Source organism: Anomaloglossus baeobatrachus, chromosome 5 (assembly GCF_048569485.1).
Source record: "Anomaloglossus baeobatrachus isolate aAnoBae1 chromosome 5, aAnoBae1.hap1, whole genome shotgun sequence".
NCBI lineage: Eukaryota > Metazoa > Chordata > Amphibia > Anura > Aromobatidae > Anomaloglossus > Anomaloglossus baeobatrachus.
In genome coordinates, this window is record NC_134357.1 from 389,428,237 (window position 1) to 389,441,071 (window position 12,835).

A 12,835-nucleotide genomic window follows, 5' to 3' on the forward strand; every position below is an offset into this window, starting at 1 on the left:
CTGTCAAATCTGCAGGCATCATGTTAGAAGGGGAGCTAAGCAGATTAATATATACTGTAATTTTGTGAGGAAAGACTCAGTATAAGGCTGGGATCAATAGGCTGCATAACTTGGACGAGTATCGCAGTGCACGAACTGGCTCTCCTGACCTGAGCGTGATAGTGTCACGTATTTCTATGCAGCTGTTTCGCTCAGGTCAGGAACCACCGGCCAGTCAAGGCATTGCTATGTGATAGTCAGCCGTGTTATACGGCTTCTGACCCTGGTGTTACTTGTGTTCTATTCATTTACACTTCTGCTCTGAGATTTTGGATCCAGTTGGCGGTCCTATCAGTGACTGACAGCTTTCTTTGTACAGGAGTGCATATATAGATAGCTTGCAATCACTGATAGGACAGCCCCCTGGACGAAAATACCTGAAAGAGCACAGTTTTAGATGAATAAAACACAAATTCTACTGAGTCTTTTTTCACAAAACTATATAATCAATCTGCTCAACTCCCCTTGCTCTAAAACATTATGCCTGCAGATTGTATGGCATTTTCATGGTGACAGGTTCTCTTTAAATTACAAGGAACCTGTCACATCCAGAAAAAAAATGTAACTACAGAAATAGTGACATTCTGCAAGTTAAATAAAGTTAAAACCTGTGTAGCTGACTTACTCGAAGCTTTATTTTCCCTGAAGCTGCTCACTTCCATTCATCAGAGCAGTGCAAGGAGCTATGACAGTCACTGGTGCACTGTTATAACTCCCTGGCACTTTGATTGACAGCCTGCTCTGCACACATATGCTGCACACGCAAGCTGTGTATCAGGCTGTCAATTAAAGGGCTGGAAAGTAATTACATGGATACAATGGGAGTCCCAAAGTACTTTCAAGCAGTTCTCCACTCTGGATTATATATGATGGTCCAAATTAGGGAACCTCCCCCCAGAAAGCACAAATAGTGTGTATAAAAATATATTTTTTAACCCCTTTCCACATTGGGACATGAATCAAAGTCCTTATAAGGGGTTTACATCTGTGAAGCAGGATTTAACACACACCAGCATGGGGGCGCACCATTTTAAGCGTCCATCAGTGCACCTGTGACACGAGATCGCAGGTCACCAATGGCTTGCTATGACAGCTGGGATCTGCTTACGACCTCCATGCTTATCATAGCACTGTTCCTTTGAAATCTTGCCTGTGGCCAGGCTTCAAAGGAGACTGTGATTTTCACTATATGCAGCAATGCTGTGGCATTGTTGTGTATAGCACAAGCAATTGGACGATCACAGCTTCAAGTCCCATAAGAAATCTATTAAAAGAGTGAAAAGTTAAAAAAAAGTTTTAAAATATCTGAAATTTAAAAAAAAGAAAACATAAAAGTTCAAATCACCCCCCTTTTGCCCCATATAATGATAATAAAAAGACACATATGCAGTATCACTGTGTTCAGAAAAGTCTGATCTATGAAAATATAAAAATAATTAACCCGATCAGTAAACACTGTAAAAGAATATAAGCCATCACTCGGCTCCACCGACCAAAAAATGATAATGTTACAGAAAATGACAATTTTTTTGCAAACATCTGATTTTTTTTCACCACTAAAATAATAAAAAAAGGACACGTTTGGTTTCACCATAATTGCACTGATGAGCATATTCTTATTGGAAGGGCATTTTAACCTCAAAATGTACACCATAAAAACAATTACCCCCTAAAATATCAGAATTGTGTTATTTTCATTGTTTCTCCCCATTTGGAATTTTATCCCTGTTTTCCACTACACTCTCTGATAAAATACATGATGTCATTCAAAAGTACAACTTTTCCCACAAAAAATAAGCCCTCAAACGTCTATGTGGAAAAAAAATAAAAAAGTTATGGCTCTGAGAAGAAGAAGAAGGAAAAAATGAAAATGTAAAAATGGAAATTGGACCTGTTCTGAAGGGGTTAATAAAATGTAATAATAAGCAATTAAAGCATCACATGTACGCAAAATTGGCACAAATAAAAACATAGTAGAAAAAAATTCAAAGCATATTTGCTATAATCAAAATTAGACTGACTTAAATAATCAAGCCTTACTGGATAAAAAATGTAGTAAAAAAAAAAGAAAGAAAGAAACATTTGCAGAATTGCATTTTTTAATATTTCAGCCCACTTGGAATTTTTTGCCCATTTTACAGTGCAAGGTATGAGAAAATGAATGGTTTCATGCAAAACTACACATTCTCCCACATAAAAACAAGCCCTCATACGACTATGTTGATGTATGACAGAAAAATAAAAAAAGTTATGGCTCTTAAAGAAAATGAAGAAAAAACGAAAACGCAAAAAATAATAATCCATGGTCCTTATAGGATTAAGGCTCTGTGTGCACTAGAAAAAGGATTTTTCTTAAGAAATTTCTTGAGAGTGAAGGATTAGCGCACCTGTGTTAAAAAAACGCACCAATAACACACCAAAAACGCATCCGTTTTTACCGCGTTTTGGTGAGTTTTTGGTGCGTTTTTTAATGGTTTAACAGCAATAAATAATATAGATAATAGATAGATATTCGATAGAGAGATGGATAGATAGATAAATAGATAATGGATAGATAGATAGATAGATAGATAGAGGGATAGATAGATGGATATATAGATAGAACGATGGATAGATGAATAGATAGATTGCTAGATAGATAATGGATAGATAGATATATAGATAATAGGTAGATAGATAGATATGTAGGTAGATAGATAGATAATAGGTAGATAGACGGATAGAGATAGATAATCAATAGAGTCCCTGTGAGGACACTCTGCAGTTCTCGCGAGCGGTAGTGTGTTCACATTACCGACTGTGAGAAATGACCTGTGGTTACCCCTGCAGGCTCGTTACGAGGCTGCATTGATTACTATCTGTCAGACGCGGCTGGATGCAAGTGTCGTGGGACCTGCGTGGATTACGCCGGAGCTGTTTGTTTGGGGGTTTAATAAAGTGGTGAAAGAGGGGGCTTTTTTGTGTTTTATTTAAAATAAAGGCTTTTTCAGTGTTTGTGTTTATTCACTTTACTTACGGGTTAATCATGAAAGCTGTCTCATAGACGCTGCCATGATTAAGCTTGGACTTAGTGGCAGCGCATAGCTGCCATTTAACTCCTTATTACCTTAATTTCCACCGCATCACAGCAATCTGGAAGAGACGGGGACACTCCGGGACTGTCGCATAATGGATGCGACAGTCCCGGGGCAGCTACGGGCTGATATTCTCGGCTGCGGGAGGGGGGGCATTAACCATGGCCCTCGCCCTCCCCAGCCTGAGAATACTGGGCCGGCACTGTGTGTTAACCTCGGCTGGACGGTAAAAATACGGCGGAGAACACGTTTTTTTTGTTTTTTTTATTTTTAATATGTATGTTTGATTTCTATGTGTATTCTATATGTATGTGTCTGTGTGTGAGTGTGATATGTGTGTATTTACTCTCAGCTCAGCTTCCTCTTCCTGTCATAATGACATCACTTCCCTGCAAAACGCAGGTCAGTGATGAACATTATGTCCCGAAAAACGCGAAATAACGCAGGAATAACGCAGGAAAACGCAATGAAACGCACATAATTTGCTACCTGCGTTATTCCCTGCGCTATTTCATGATTACATTACAGTCAATGGAGTGAATAACGCAGTTAGCTGCAGAAAAGAAGTGACATGCTCATTCTTTTTCTCAAGAAAATCTACTGAAAGAATTTTCTTGAGAAAAAAACGCAGTGTGCGCACAGCTAATTTTTTCTTCCATAGGTTTTGCTGGGGAATGTCTGCAGAAAGGTACACACATTTTCTCAAGAAATTTCTGCAGCAAAAACGCAAAAAAAAGCAGGTAAAAACGCAGTGTGCGGACAGGGCGTAAGCTAGGCAAATATTTTCAATGAGATTTTTTCGGATTTTGATGGCTCATTCTTACTACCAATGTCTGGTTGTGGTCCAACTCCTGAAATTCCCCACAATTGGCTAATTAAAGAAATGTGATGGTCCTGGGGGCATGACTTTCATTTCATTGCTTAGTAAGCATCACTCCGTAGACATACAACCCCATTCACCTGAACAGGAATAAGTTGCAGTACCAGGCACGGCTGCTACAAAAGATATAGAGAAATGTCTAGTAAACAATATAGGAAATGTGGCACTCGCCAATCAACCACAGCTCCTTTAAATCAGCTGATCAGTAGTGTTGCTGGGAGTCAAACCCACATGGATCTAACAGTGAAGGCCTGTCTAGGGCCATTTTACATTACTAGATGATCTTATAAGGCTGGTGAACTTACTTTGAAAATCTGTGTCAGAATGAATTTATAATCCTTTTTGAAAGTTTATACTCAATCTCTGCCCACCTAGCTTCAATCAAAGGTCCTCACTACCCCTCATGCTGTTGAGATTGACAACTGTAGCTTGTACTGAACAGTAGAATACACTCAGAATACACTCAGACTCATGAGCTCTCTCACTTTCACTGGACTATAACATGCTCATCTTAATATCAGAATTATGCTGAGTTCACATGTCCTGAAATCATCCGTTAGATAAAAGGTTCTGCAAACACAACATTTTTCGTTTGTTGTTAAAAACCTGATGTCTCCTGGATCCCTTTTTTCCAGCATGGAAGTCTACGGAGAACGGATCCATTAATGGATTGCCATTAAGTCATCCGTTATTCTTGCATTTGTATCGGATCTGTTTTTTTCTTACAGGATTCGTTTCAAATGGAACATAAGCAGCAATCCATTAATGGATCCATTCTCCATAGACTCCGATGTTAAAAAAATCAATACTGCAGACATTTTGCCAACGAATCTCTGCAGGATCCGTTCTAACGGATGACTACAGGACATATGAATGCAGCCTTATATAGTTATTCTAACATGGGTTTTCAAAGCAAGTACATCAGCCTCATTAGGTCTAAGATATCTATTTAAAAATACATAACAATAATTCTGAAACAATATTTGAAAGAAATGTAACAAGAGTCTTACTTCAGAAACAATCTTATGAATATACTTGAGCCTTTCTCTGGTGGGTAGTAGTAGTGTACACCTCTTAAACAACAATCCTGCAAAATGGAAAAATGCACTGATTTAGTCTCAGTAGACAAGGACAATGTTAATTCATATGACTAAAGTAATTGTGAAAAATATAAAAATGTCAAAGTCCTCAGTAATTGTGTAACGTAAAGTATTTGTGTAAATAAAAGGTTAGATATTTGATACATTTTTAACAAATTTTATTTTTCTTCTGACCCATTTTGTTTTTCAGATGGACAGACACTGGATATTATTCACATGGTGCAGAGTGCATTCATTTGTAAATGCTGTTTGACTTGTGTAATTAAAGATCAACTTTAGTTAAGCCCACAGACAACAGGGTAAAATAACCCGTTAGTGTTAGTTTATACATGGTGTGCATAGTATTGATGAAAACCCCAAAACCGTGTTGACAATTTTCCAAGATTAACAACAAATATTTTATGGCAGTGCACTTTTTAAGGTTTGATAAAACATTCTTTTCTATATTTCCCATTCATTTTGTCTGTCCCTCTGTTATGAACTCAAACAGGGCTCCCATGGTCAGACATAATGCAATCTGCTGCACTTAGCAGACTTTCAGTCTTTCAATGGAATCTGGCATTCGCTGAAGATGGACACTAAGTTGCATTTTTAGGTTAGGCGTTCTTAAGACATTTGTTTTTCACATTAGTGCATAAAATGTCACATGATTTATGGAGCGCTGCCTATATTGAATCCTTATCCCTGCACATACTGACCTTGCAGGAACCGAGAGGTCACTCAATGTCAGTGTGTGCGGTGTCCTCTAATCCCCATGACCTGTCTGCAGCAGAGGTTGCTCACAGCACACAAAATCACAACTTGTGGCCTATGCTGACAAGAAGGAGATGTGAGAGCATACTGACACAGTGTGCACTCGCTCATACCCAGCAGGGTCAGAGCATGCTCTCATCTTTTTTCCTGTCAGCATCGGACAACCGTTTATGTGTGATCCTATGTGCAGGAAGAAACCGCTGCAAACAGTACAGTAGTGTCAGAGGCGTTCTGCCAAGGGCGGAAGACAACACGGTCATTATGGGGCCTATGAGTTGGGGAGGCCCTTTATCAGTGCCAGAATCAGGCCTTCCCCGCCCGGCATCACACTTTCAACTGTTTCGGCATGGTGGATGCTGATACAGTTGAAAGAAATTATGAAAGAGTGTGTGGGCCTCTCCCTCCTCCATCATTCTTCCGCTGCATTTGAGATCTCACTCTGTGCAGAGCAGTGAAGACACAGCTTCAGAGAGTTCACTGCTGAGACCGGAGTAGTGGGAGACCGAGGAGAGGTTTTTGTTTTTTGTTTTTAAATCAGTGAGTACACTGTGACCATAATACTATACGGATGGCTATGGCAAGTGCATTATAATGTATGGAGGACTATAGGCTGTGTATTATACTATATGGAGGAGCATTATACTATATGGAGGACTATAGGATGCATTATACTATATGAAGGACTATAGAAGGTGCATTATACTGTATGGAGGACTGTGGGAGTGCATTATATTGTATGGAGGACTATGGCCTGCACATTATACTTTAAGGAGGACAATGGAGGGTGCATTCGATTATATGGAGGACTATGGGGGGTACATTATAGTTTATAGAGGACTATGGGAGTGCATTATACTGTATGGAGGACTATAGGGTGCACTATAGTATATAGAAGACTATGGAGGCATTATAATAGGAAGTGCATTATACTATCTGGAAGACTATAGGGTGTGCATTTTACGATCTGGAGGACTATGAGGGATGTATTTTACTATATTGAGGTTTATGGGGGTGCATTATACTATATGGAGAACTATGGGATGTGCATTATACTATATAGAGGACTACGAGGAATGCATTATACTATATGGAGGGCTATGTGGGGCCCATTATTCTATATAGAGGACTATGAGGATAAAAATACTATATGGAAGGCAATGTGGGGCCCATTATACTATATGCATGACTATGGGGGTTGCATTATACAACATGGAATGCGATGTGGGGCCCATTATACTATATGGAAGGCTATGTGGGTGTGATTATAATAATTGGAGGGCTATGTGGAGGCCATTATACTATTTGCAGAGCTATGTGGGGGCCATTATAATATTTGAGGGGCTACGAGGGAGCCTTTATACTTTATAGTGAGCTATTTAAGGGCCATTATACTGTATGCATGTTATTATAATTTGTGAATGTTTGTGTGGGGTTAATCATTCTGTGGGGGCCATTATACTGTTTGGAGGGCTAGTGGGGGCCTTTATACAGTGCGGAGAGGTGTGGGGGCGATTATACTGTATGTGGTGCTATGTGGGGTTCTCAGTTTGGGATTATATTGTGTAGACCTCACCATACTAGTTGGAGAGGTACAGTAGGTTTATCATACTGCGCGTGTGGAGGGTACGGTGGAGGAATTAACTCTGGGGGTATCATACAGCGTTTGTGGGGTACTTTTGTTGGCATCATACTTTATTGGTGAAAAGAAAGGGGAATGGAATCTAGGGGCTTCAATAGGAGGAAATTTATGTGGGGAAAAAAGGCTCAAAGTTGTGATATATGTTCTTATGTGAGACAACCGAGCACTGATTTCTTTTGGGGGGGGGGTGGGCTTACTTAGAATTTCTGCTATGGTCCCCCTTGATTTCTATGTACAACCCTCGAGGGCTCCCTTAAACGCTGTATGGACATGGCTGTGTGTTAAGTTATTTAGAGAGAACACAAAATTTACACTGTTATACAAGCTGTAGACTGACTACCACACTGTATGAAAGTGTAATATCTTCACTATTGTCCCATGAAAAGATATTATAAAATATTTACAAAAATGTGAGAGGTGTACTCACTTTTGTGATATACTGTATTAGAAACCTTCTTATATTCACCTGTACTGTTGATTTATACAAAGCATGTTAAAAGTACAGCTCCCATTTAACATTGATTTATTGGTATTTAAAGTGAACCTGTCAGGTTCAATATGCACCCAGAATTCTGGGTGCATATTGCTAATCCCTGCCTAACCGTCCCCACATCTAGTAGCATACAATAAGAGATTTTTAGAAAAAGTATTTCTAAAGATTCTTCAGAATATGCTAATGAGGCCAGGGACTAGTCAAAAGGGCGTTACTTCCCCCGACTAGTCCACCCTCTTAGCATGTTAGTACGCCCACAGGGGTGTGCTAACATGCTATTCAATGCATCATCACTAGCGGTGACGTGTGTACCTGTGTCTGTTGTGAACGCTGAAGCTGAATGCCCTACGCTTCCGGTCATGCGCAGTATGAAGCCAGGTGTACGCGTGACCGGAAGTACGGGGCATTTAGCTTTAGCGTTCACCGCGGACAGAGGTATGCGCATCACCGCTAGTGACGCTGCATTGAATAGCATGTTAACACGCCCCTGTGGGCGTACTAACATGCTAAGAGGGTGGACTAGTCAGGGGAAGTAACGCTCTTACGACTAATCCCTGGCCTCTATAGCATATTGCAAAGAATCTTTAGAAATACTTTATCTAAAAATCTCTTTATCTATGCTACTAGATACAGGGACGGTTAGGCAGGGATTAGCAATATGCACCCAGAACTGCTTGTGGTTCTGGGTGCATATTGCACCTGACAGGTTCACTTTAAGGCACCGGCAACAGCACCATTTCCAGGAACAAGCCAATAAAATAACAATGCCAACATGAAACAATAAAACTTCTTGTTCCTATTTTTGTGTGTATTAAAAGAAAACTGTTAGGAAAATGTCCAAGAAATTCTTTTTGTGTTTTCATTGGCTAACAGCCACACAATTTGAAGCCTAAAATGAAAATACATGTTAAGGATAGTGCATTATTTTCACAATTAATGAAATCTCTATTATGCTAGATTCATACTGGTGTTTTATGTTAAGGCTTTTTTTGCATTAAAAGCCAATCATTTATCCAATTCATTTTACCATAAATAATAAATATACACACAAAATGCTAATTTCTGCCTGTCTATGCGTATATCGCACTGCACTCGGAAGACGTGTCCGATGTTTCACACGTACCCAAAGACTTGTATGGGTGCGTGTGATACGAGACTCCCTGCCAAATGGAGAATGCTGTGATTTTTTTCTCATGCTGGTAGGCGTGACACTAAAAAAAATGTAGATGAACACTGCCCAATTGTATAGTACTGGTGAGAGTGCAATCTGATGTTTGATTGTACTCATCAATGTTAAACGCAAGTGAGAATGAGGTCTCACTTGTACAAATATTTAGTGGTAACAAACTTTACTAACGTTCTTTGTCTATGCAACCACCTATGATGCCCCCGAACCTTCTCCCCTTCCCATCCCAAAAAAACCTGCCTTTGTTCCCCTCCGATTTTCAGGCTTGCTTTTTCTGTAGAAACAAATCCTGCAGTGGTCAAAAAATCATCATGTCTGGACGATCATAACCTGAGTAGGATGGAGGGGAATGGGCTTAGGTAGGGTAGGTTTTTGTTTGTTTTATTTGTGAATGCTGGACATTTAGTACAAAAAAAGTCAAACTACTAGACCACCCGTAGTAGGATGACTTTTCACCAAATTTTTCTTTTTTAGCTGCATTTTTGAGTGTGTTTTTTTTTACATGTTTTCATTGCATTTTTTCGGCAGCAAAAAAAAAAAGCTCAGCAGTCATGAAGTGTCTACAGTGTGTCCACCCATATCCTGTCCACCGCCATTAACTTGAGAATGGCGGCAGCTATAGGCATAGAAGTGGTGTCTAGGTATAGTAAAGTAGCTATGCGCTACGCAATGAAACTAACTATAGCGCCACCTGGTGGAAAACAACGGAGTTAGTATTTTTATCTCGAAAACGGAACGAGATAGAGAAAAAAAGTGAATTAAAAAATTGTAGGGCATCATCAATTCAATACGAATTGACACCTTGCAAACAGAAATGCTATGATTAGAACATGTAAAACTCACAAGCCTGCAGACGTGAAGCGATACCTCATGGAGACCTTCCTACAAGTCATTGAGTACGCTGGCTGCGTGGAGTGGCCTCCACACTCACCTGACCTGACCCCATTGGACTTCTTTCTGTGAGGTCACATCAAACAGCAGGTGTATGCGACCCCTCCACTAACATTGCAGGACCTACAACGACGTATTACAGATGTTTGTGCAAACGTGTCACCTACCATATTGCACAACGTAATATTGCAAGATACACTATGCTGTCCAGAGTCCAGATGTGCATTGCAGCTGACGGTGGCCACTTTGAGCATCAAACTTAAATGAGCGCCATATGCATGACCAGCATTCAATGTTTTGGGGGGTCATGGGTTTCATATCATAGCATTTCTGTATGCAAGGTGTCGATTCGTAATGAATGGATGATGCCCTACAATTTTTTAATTCACGTTTTTTCTCTATCTTGTTCCGTTTTTGAGATAAAAATGCTAACTCCATTGTTTTTCACCAGGTGGCGCTATAGGTGGTTTCATTGCATAACGCATGGCTACTTTACTATACCTAGACACCACTTCTATGCCTATAGCTGCCGCCGTTCTCAAGTTAATGGCGATGGACAGGATATGGGTGGACACACTGTATAAATCCCACTGTGCTGGAACAGTAAAACCCTGCATTTTTGATGCAGAAAAAATATTCAGCATCAAAAACTCATCATCGTTACACAGCCTAAAGAGTTAATGTTTGTTTTCATGGCGTTTTTAACAGCATAGTGCTTGTTATAAAAAAAAAAAAAACCTTACTGCCAAGTATAATAATAAAATTTGTACCCTTTCCATGTTTTGGAGATTCATGCACACATCCCATATGTTTATGTTGCAGTCTGTGACACATGGATCGTGCTGTAGGTCTTCTGACCCGAACTCAGATGCCTCAAAGATATACGTGAGGCTGTTGGCTTCAGGTCTGGAGACCTGTGGTCACTCCATGCATCACAGGTCTGTACGTGGGCCGCAACACACAGCTGTGTGAATTTGGCGTAAAAGTGAACTAAGGACTAATGTACCTTGCCAGATTACCGTTCTATACACGAATCGTATAATTAGAGCCACATGATTTTACAGATCGGTAAGTATATTAAAATATGGGATATAATTATGCTGGATGTAAGAGTTGCAGTTGAATACAGGACCAGGTCTGTATGCTTGTGGACAAATGACAATAAAAAACTGATATTTTTTCACTGTTTCTACTATGAGAACAAACTAAAAAATACTTCAATATAGCAAATAACATAAGTTACAAAATGCAACATTTTATACTTGTTGACTTATTCAAGAGGGCAAGAGTAAATAAGCGCACAAGTCTGTTGATAATTCCTCAGTGTTACCACAAACCTGTGTGCTTATTCAGCCCTTGCACCCCAGTACTTATATCGAGAAGAAGGCAGAATTTTGTTCGACAGTTAGGAGAGATGTTACACGTTTCCATTTTATGTTGTTTACAAAAACTCCCCCACAAGCCACATGAGATGAGAGCTCTCAGTACAAAAAAAATTACAACAGAAAGCCAAAACCAGGATTTTCTTTTCCTTCTTTATCCTGGTTATTGCTAGCAGCTGTGAGTTAGTGTAGGCAGGTTGGAAAAACCGCAAGATGTGCTAGTAAGATTTTGTTTATCCATGACATCTTGGAAAAAAACAAAGCTCTATTAGATTTTTCAGTGAAACCATATGTAGATTGCCACAAAGTTCAGTTTTATCTTAATAATGGCTTGCATGCAAAATTAATACAGTGTCACATTTTGTGTGTATATTTTCCAATGACCTGTGCATCTTAAAAAGTTGTTTTCTTAGCAGTGGCAATTGTTTGTCACTAAAATGACTTCTTTTTGTCACACAGGCATATGTGAATTGATACAATTACTGGTCTTTAGAAAATAAGCTTCTAAAATCCTTCTGCTGTAACTACTGAGAGAATTAGATACTAGTACTGTGACTATTGAGGAAAGAGGGGGAAAGCCACTACAGGGGAGGCAGATTCTTCTATAAAGAATTGGTTGGAGAACTGAAAAGAGATTTGAAACTGTTGTTACATTGGGTGGGATGGTACTGTTAGCCCTTTAACAGGCCCAATTTTCATTTTTTTGCTTTCATTTTTAGCTTTTTTTAGCTTTATAGTTTTCTTTCATGAACCATAACACTCTTATTTTTTCTCCTTGGGTAGCTGTATGAGGGCTTATTTTTTGTGAGATGAGATATAGGTTTGAATGGCACTATTCACTTTACCATGTAGAACACTTGAAAAGAAAAACTGAGAAAAAGTCATGTGAACAATGGAAAAAAAAAGCAATTCTGCTATTGTTTTTTTAGGTGTCCTTCCTTTGGTGTTTATTGTGCAGTAAAAAAACAACCCGGCAACATGAATCTGAATCTCCATGTCAGTGCAATTATGGTAATACCAAACTTGTATAGTTGTACAGTGGCTCAGTGGTTAGCACTGCAGCGCTGGCGTCCTGGGTTCAAATCCCATCAAGGATACCCTCTGCAAGGAGTTTGTATGTTCTCCCTGTGTTTGTGTGGGTTTCCTCCCACACCTTCAGAGACATACTGATAGGGACTTTAGATTGTGAGCCCCAATGGGGACAGTGTTGCCAATGTATGTAAAGCGCTGTGAAATTAATGGTGCTATATAAATGAATACATTTTTATTAATTTAATGGCTGCAGATTGAGGGAAAAAAAGAATCAACGAAAACGTTTTAGTGCGCTCTGTAGCCACTATTGCAATGTGTCCATTTCAACATGATATGTTCTTTTAGAGAATGTTTCATCATAGTTTT

General features: G+C 39.4%; 1 protein-coding gene and 1 long non-coding RNA gene across 4 annotated transcripts in view; one reads left to right on the forward strand and one right to left on the reverse strand.

Annotated features, from left to right (window-relative positions):
• LOC142310177 (uncharacterized) overlaps positions 1 to 7,993 on the forward strand; it is a 90,333-nt gene extending 82,340 nt beyond the window's left edge. The window contains exon 3 of the long non-coding RNA XR_012754103.1: positions 5,284 to 7,993. This is a non-coding gene — a long non-coding RNA (uncharacterized LOC142310177). The remainder of the gene's footprint in view (positions 1 to 5,283) is intronic.
• The window catches only part of FBXO47 (F-box protein 47), a 242,821-nt gene that overhangs the window by 107,922 nt on the left and 122,064 nt on the right, over positions 1 to 12,835 (reverse strand). For all 3 annotated transcript variants that reach the window (XM_075347655.1, XM_075347654.1, XM_075347656.1), the window contains exon 4: positions 5,004 to 5,080. In XM_075347655.1, the coding sequence (XP_075203770.1) occupies positions 5,004 to 5,080 (77 nt within the window). The remainder of the gene's footprint in view (positions 1 to 5,003; positions 5,081 to 12,835) is intronic.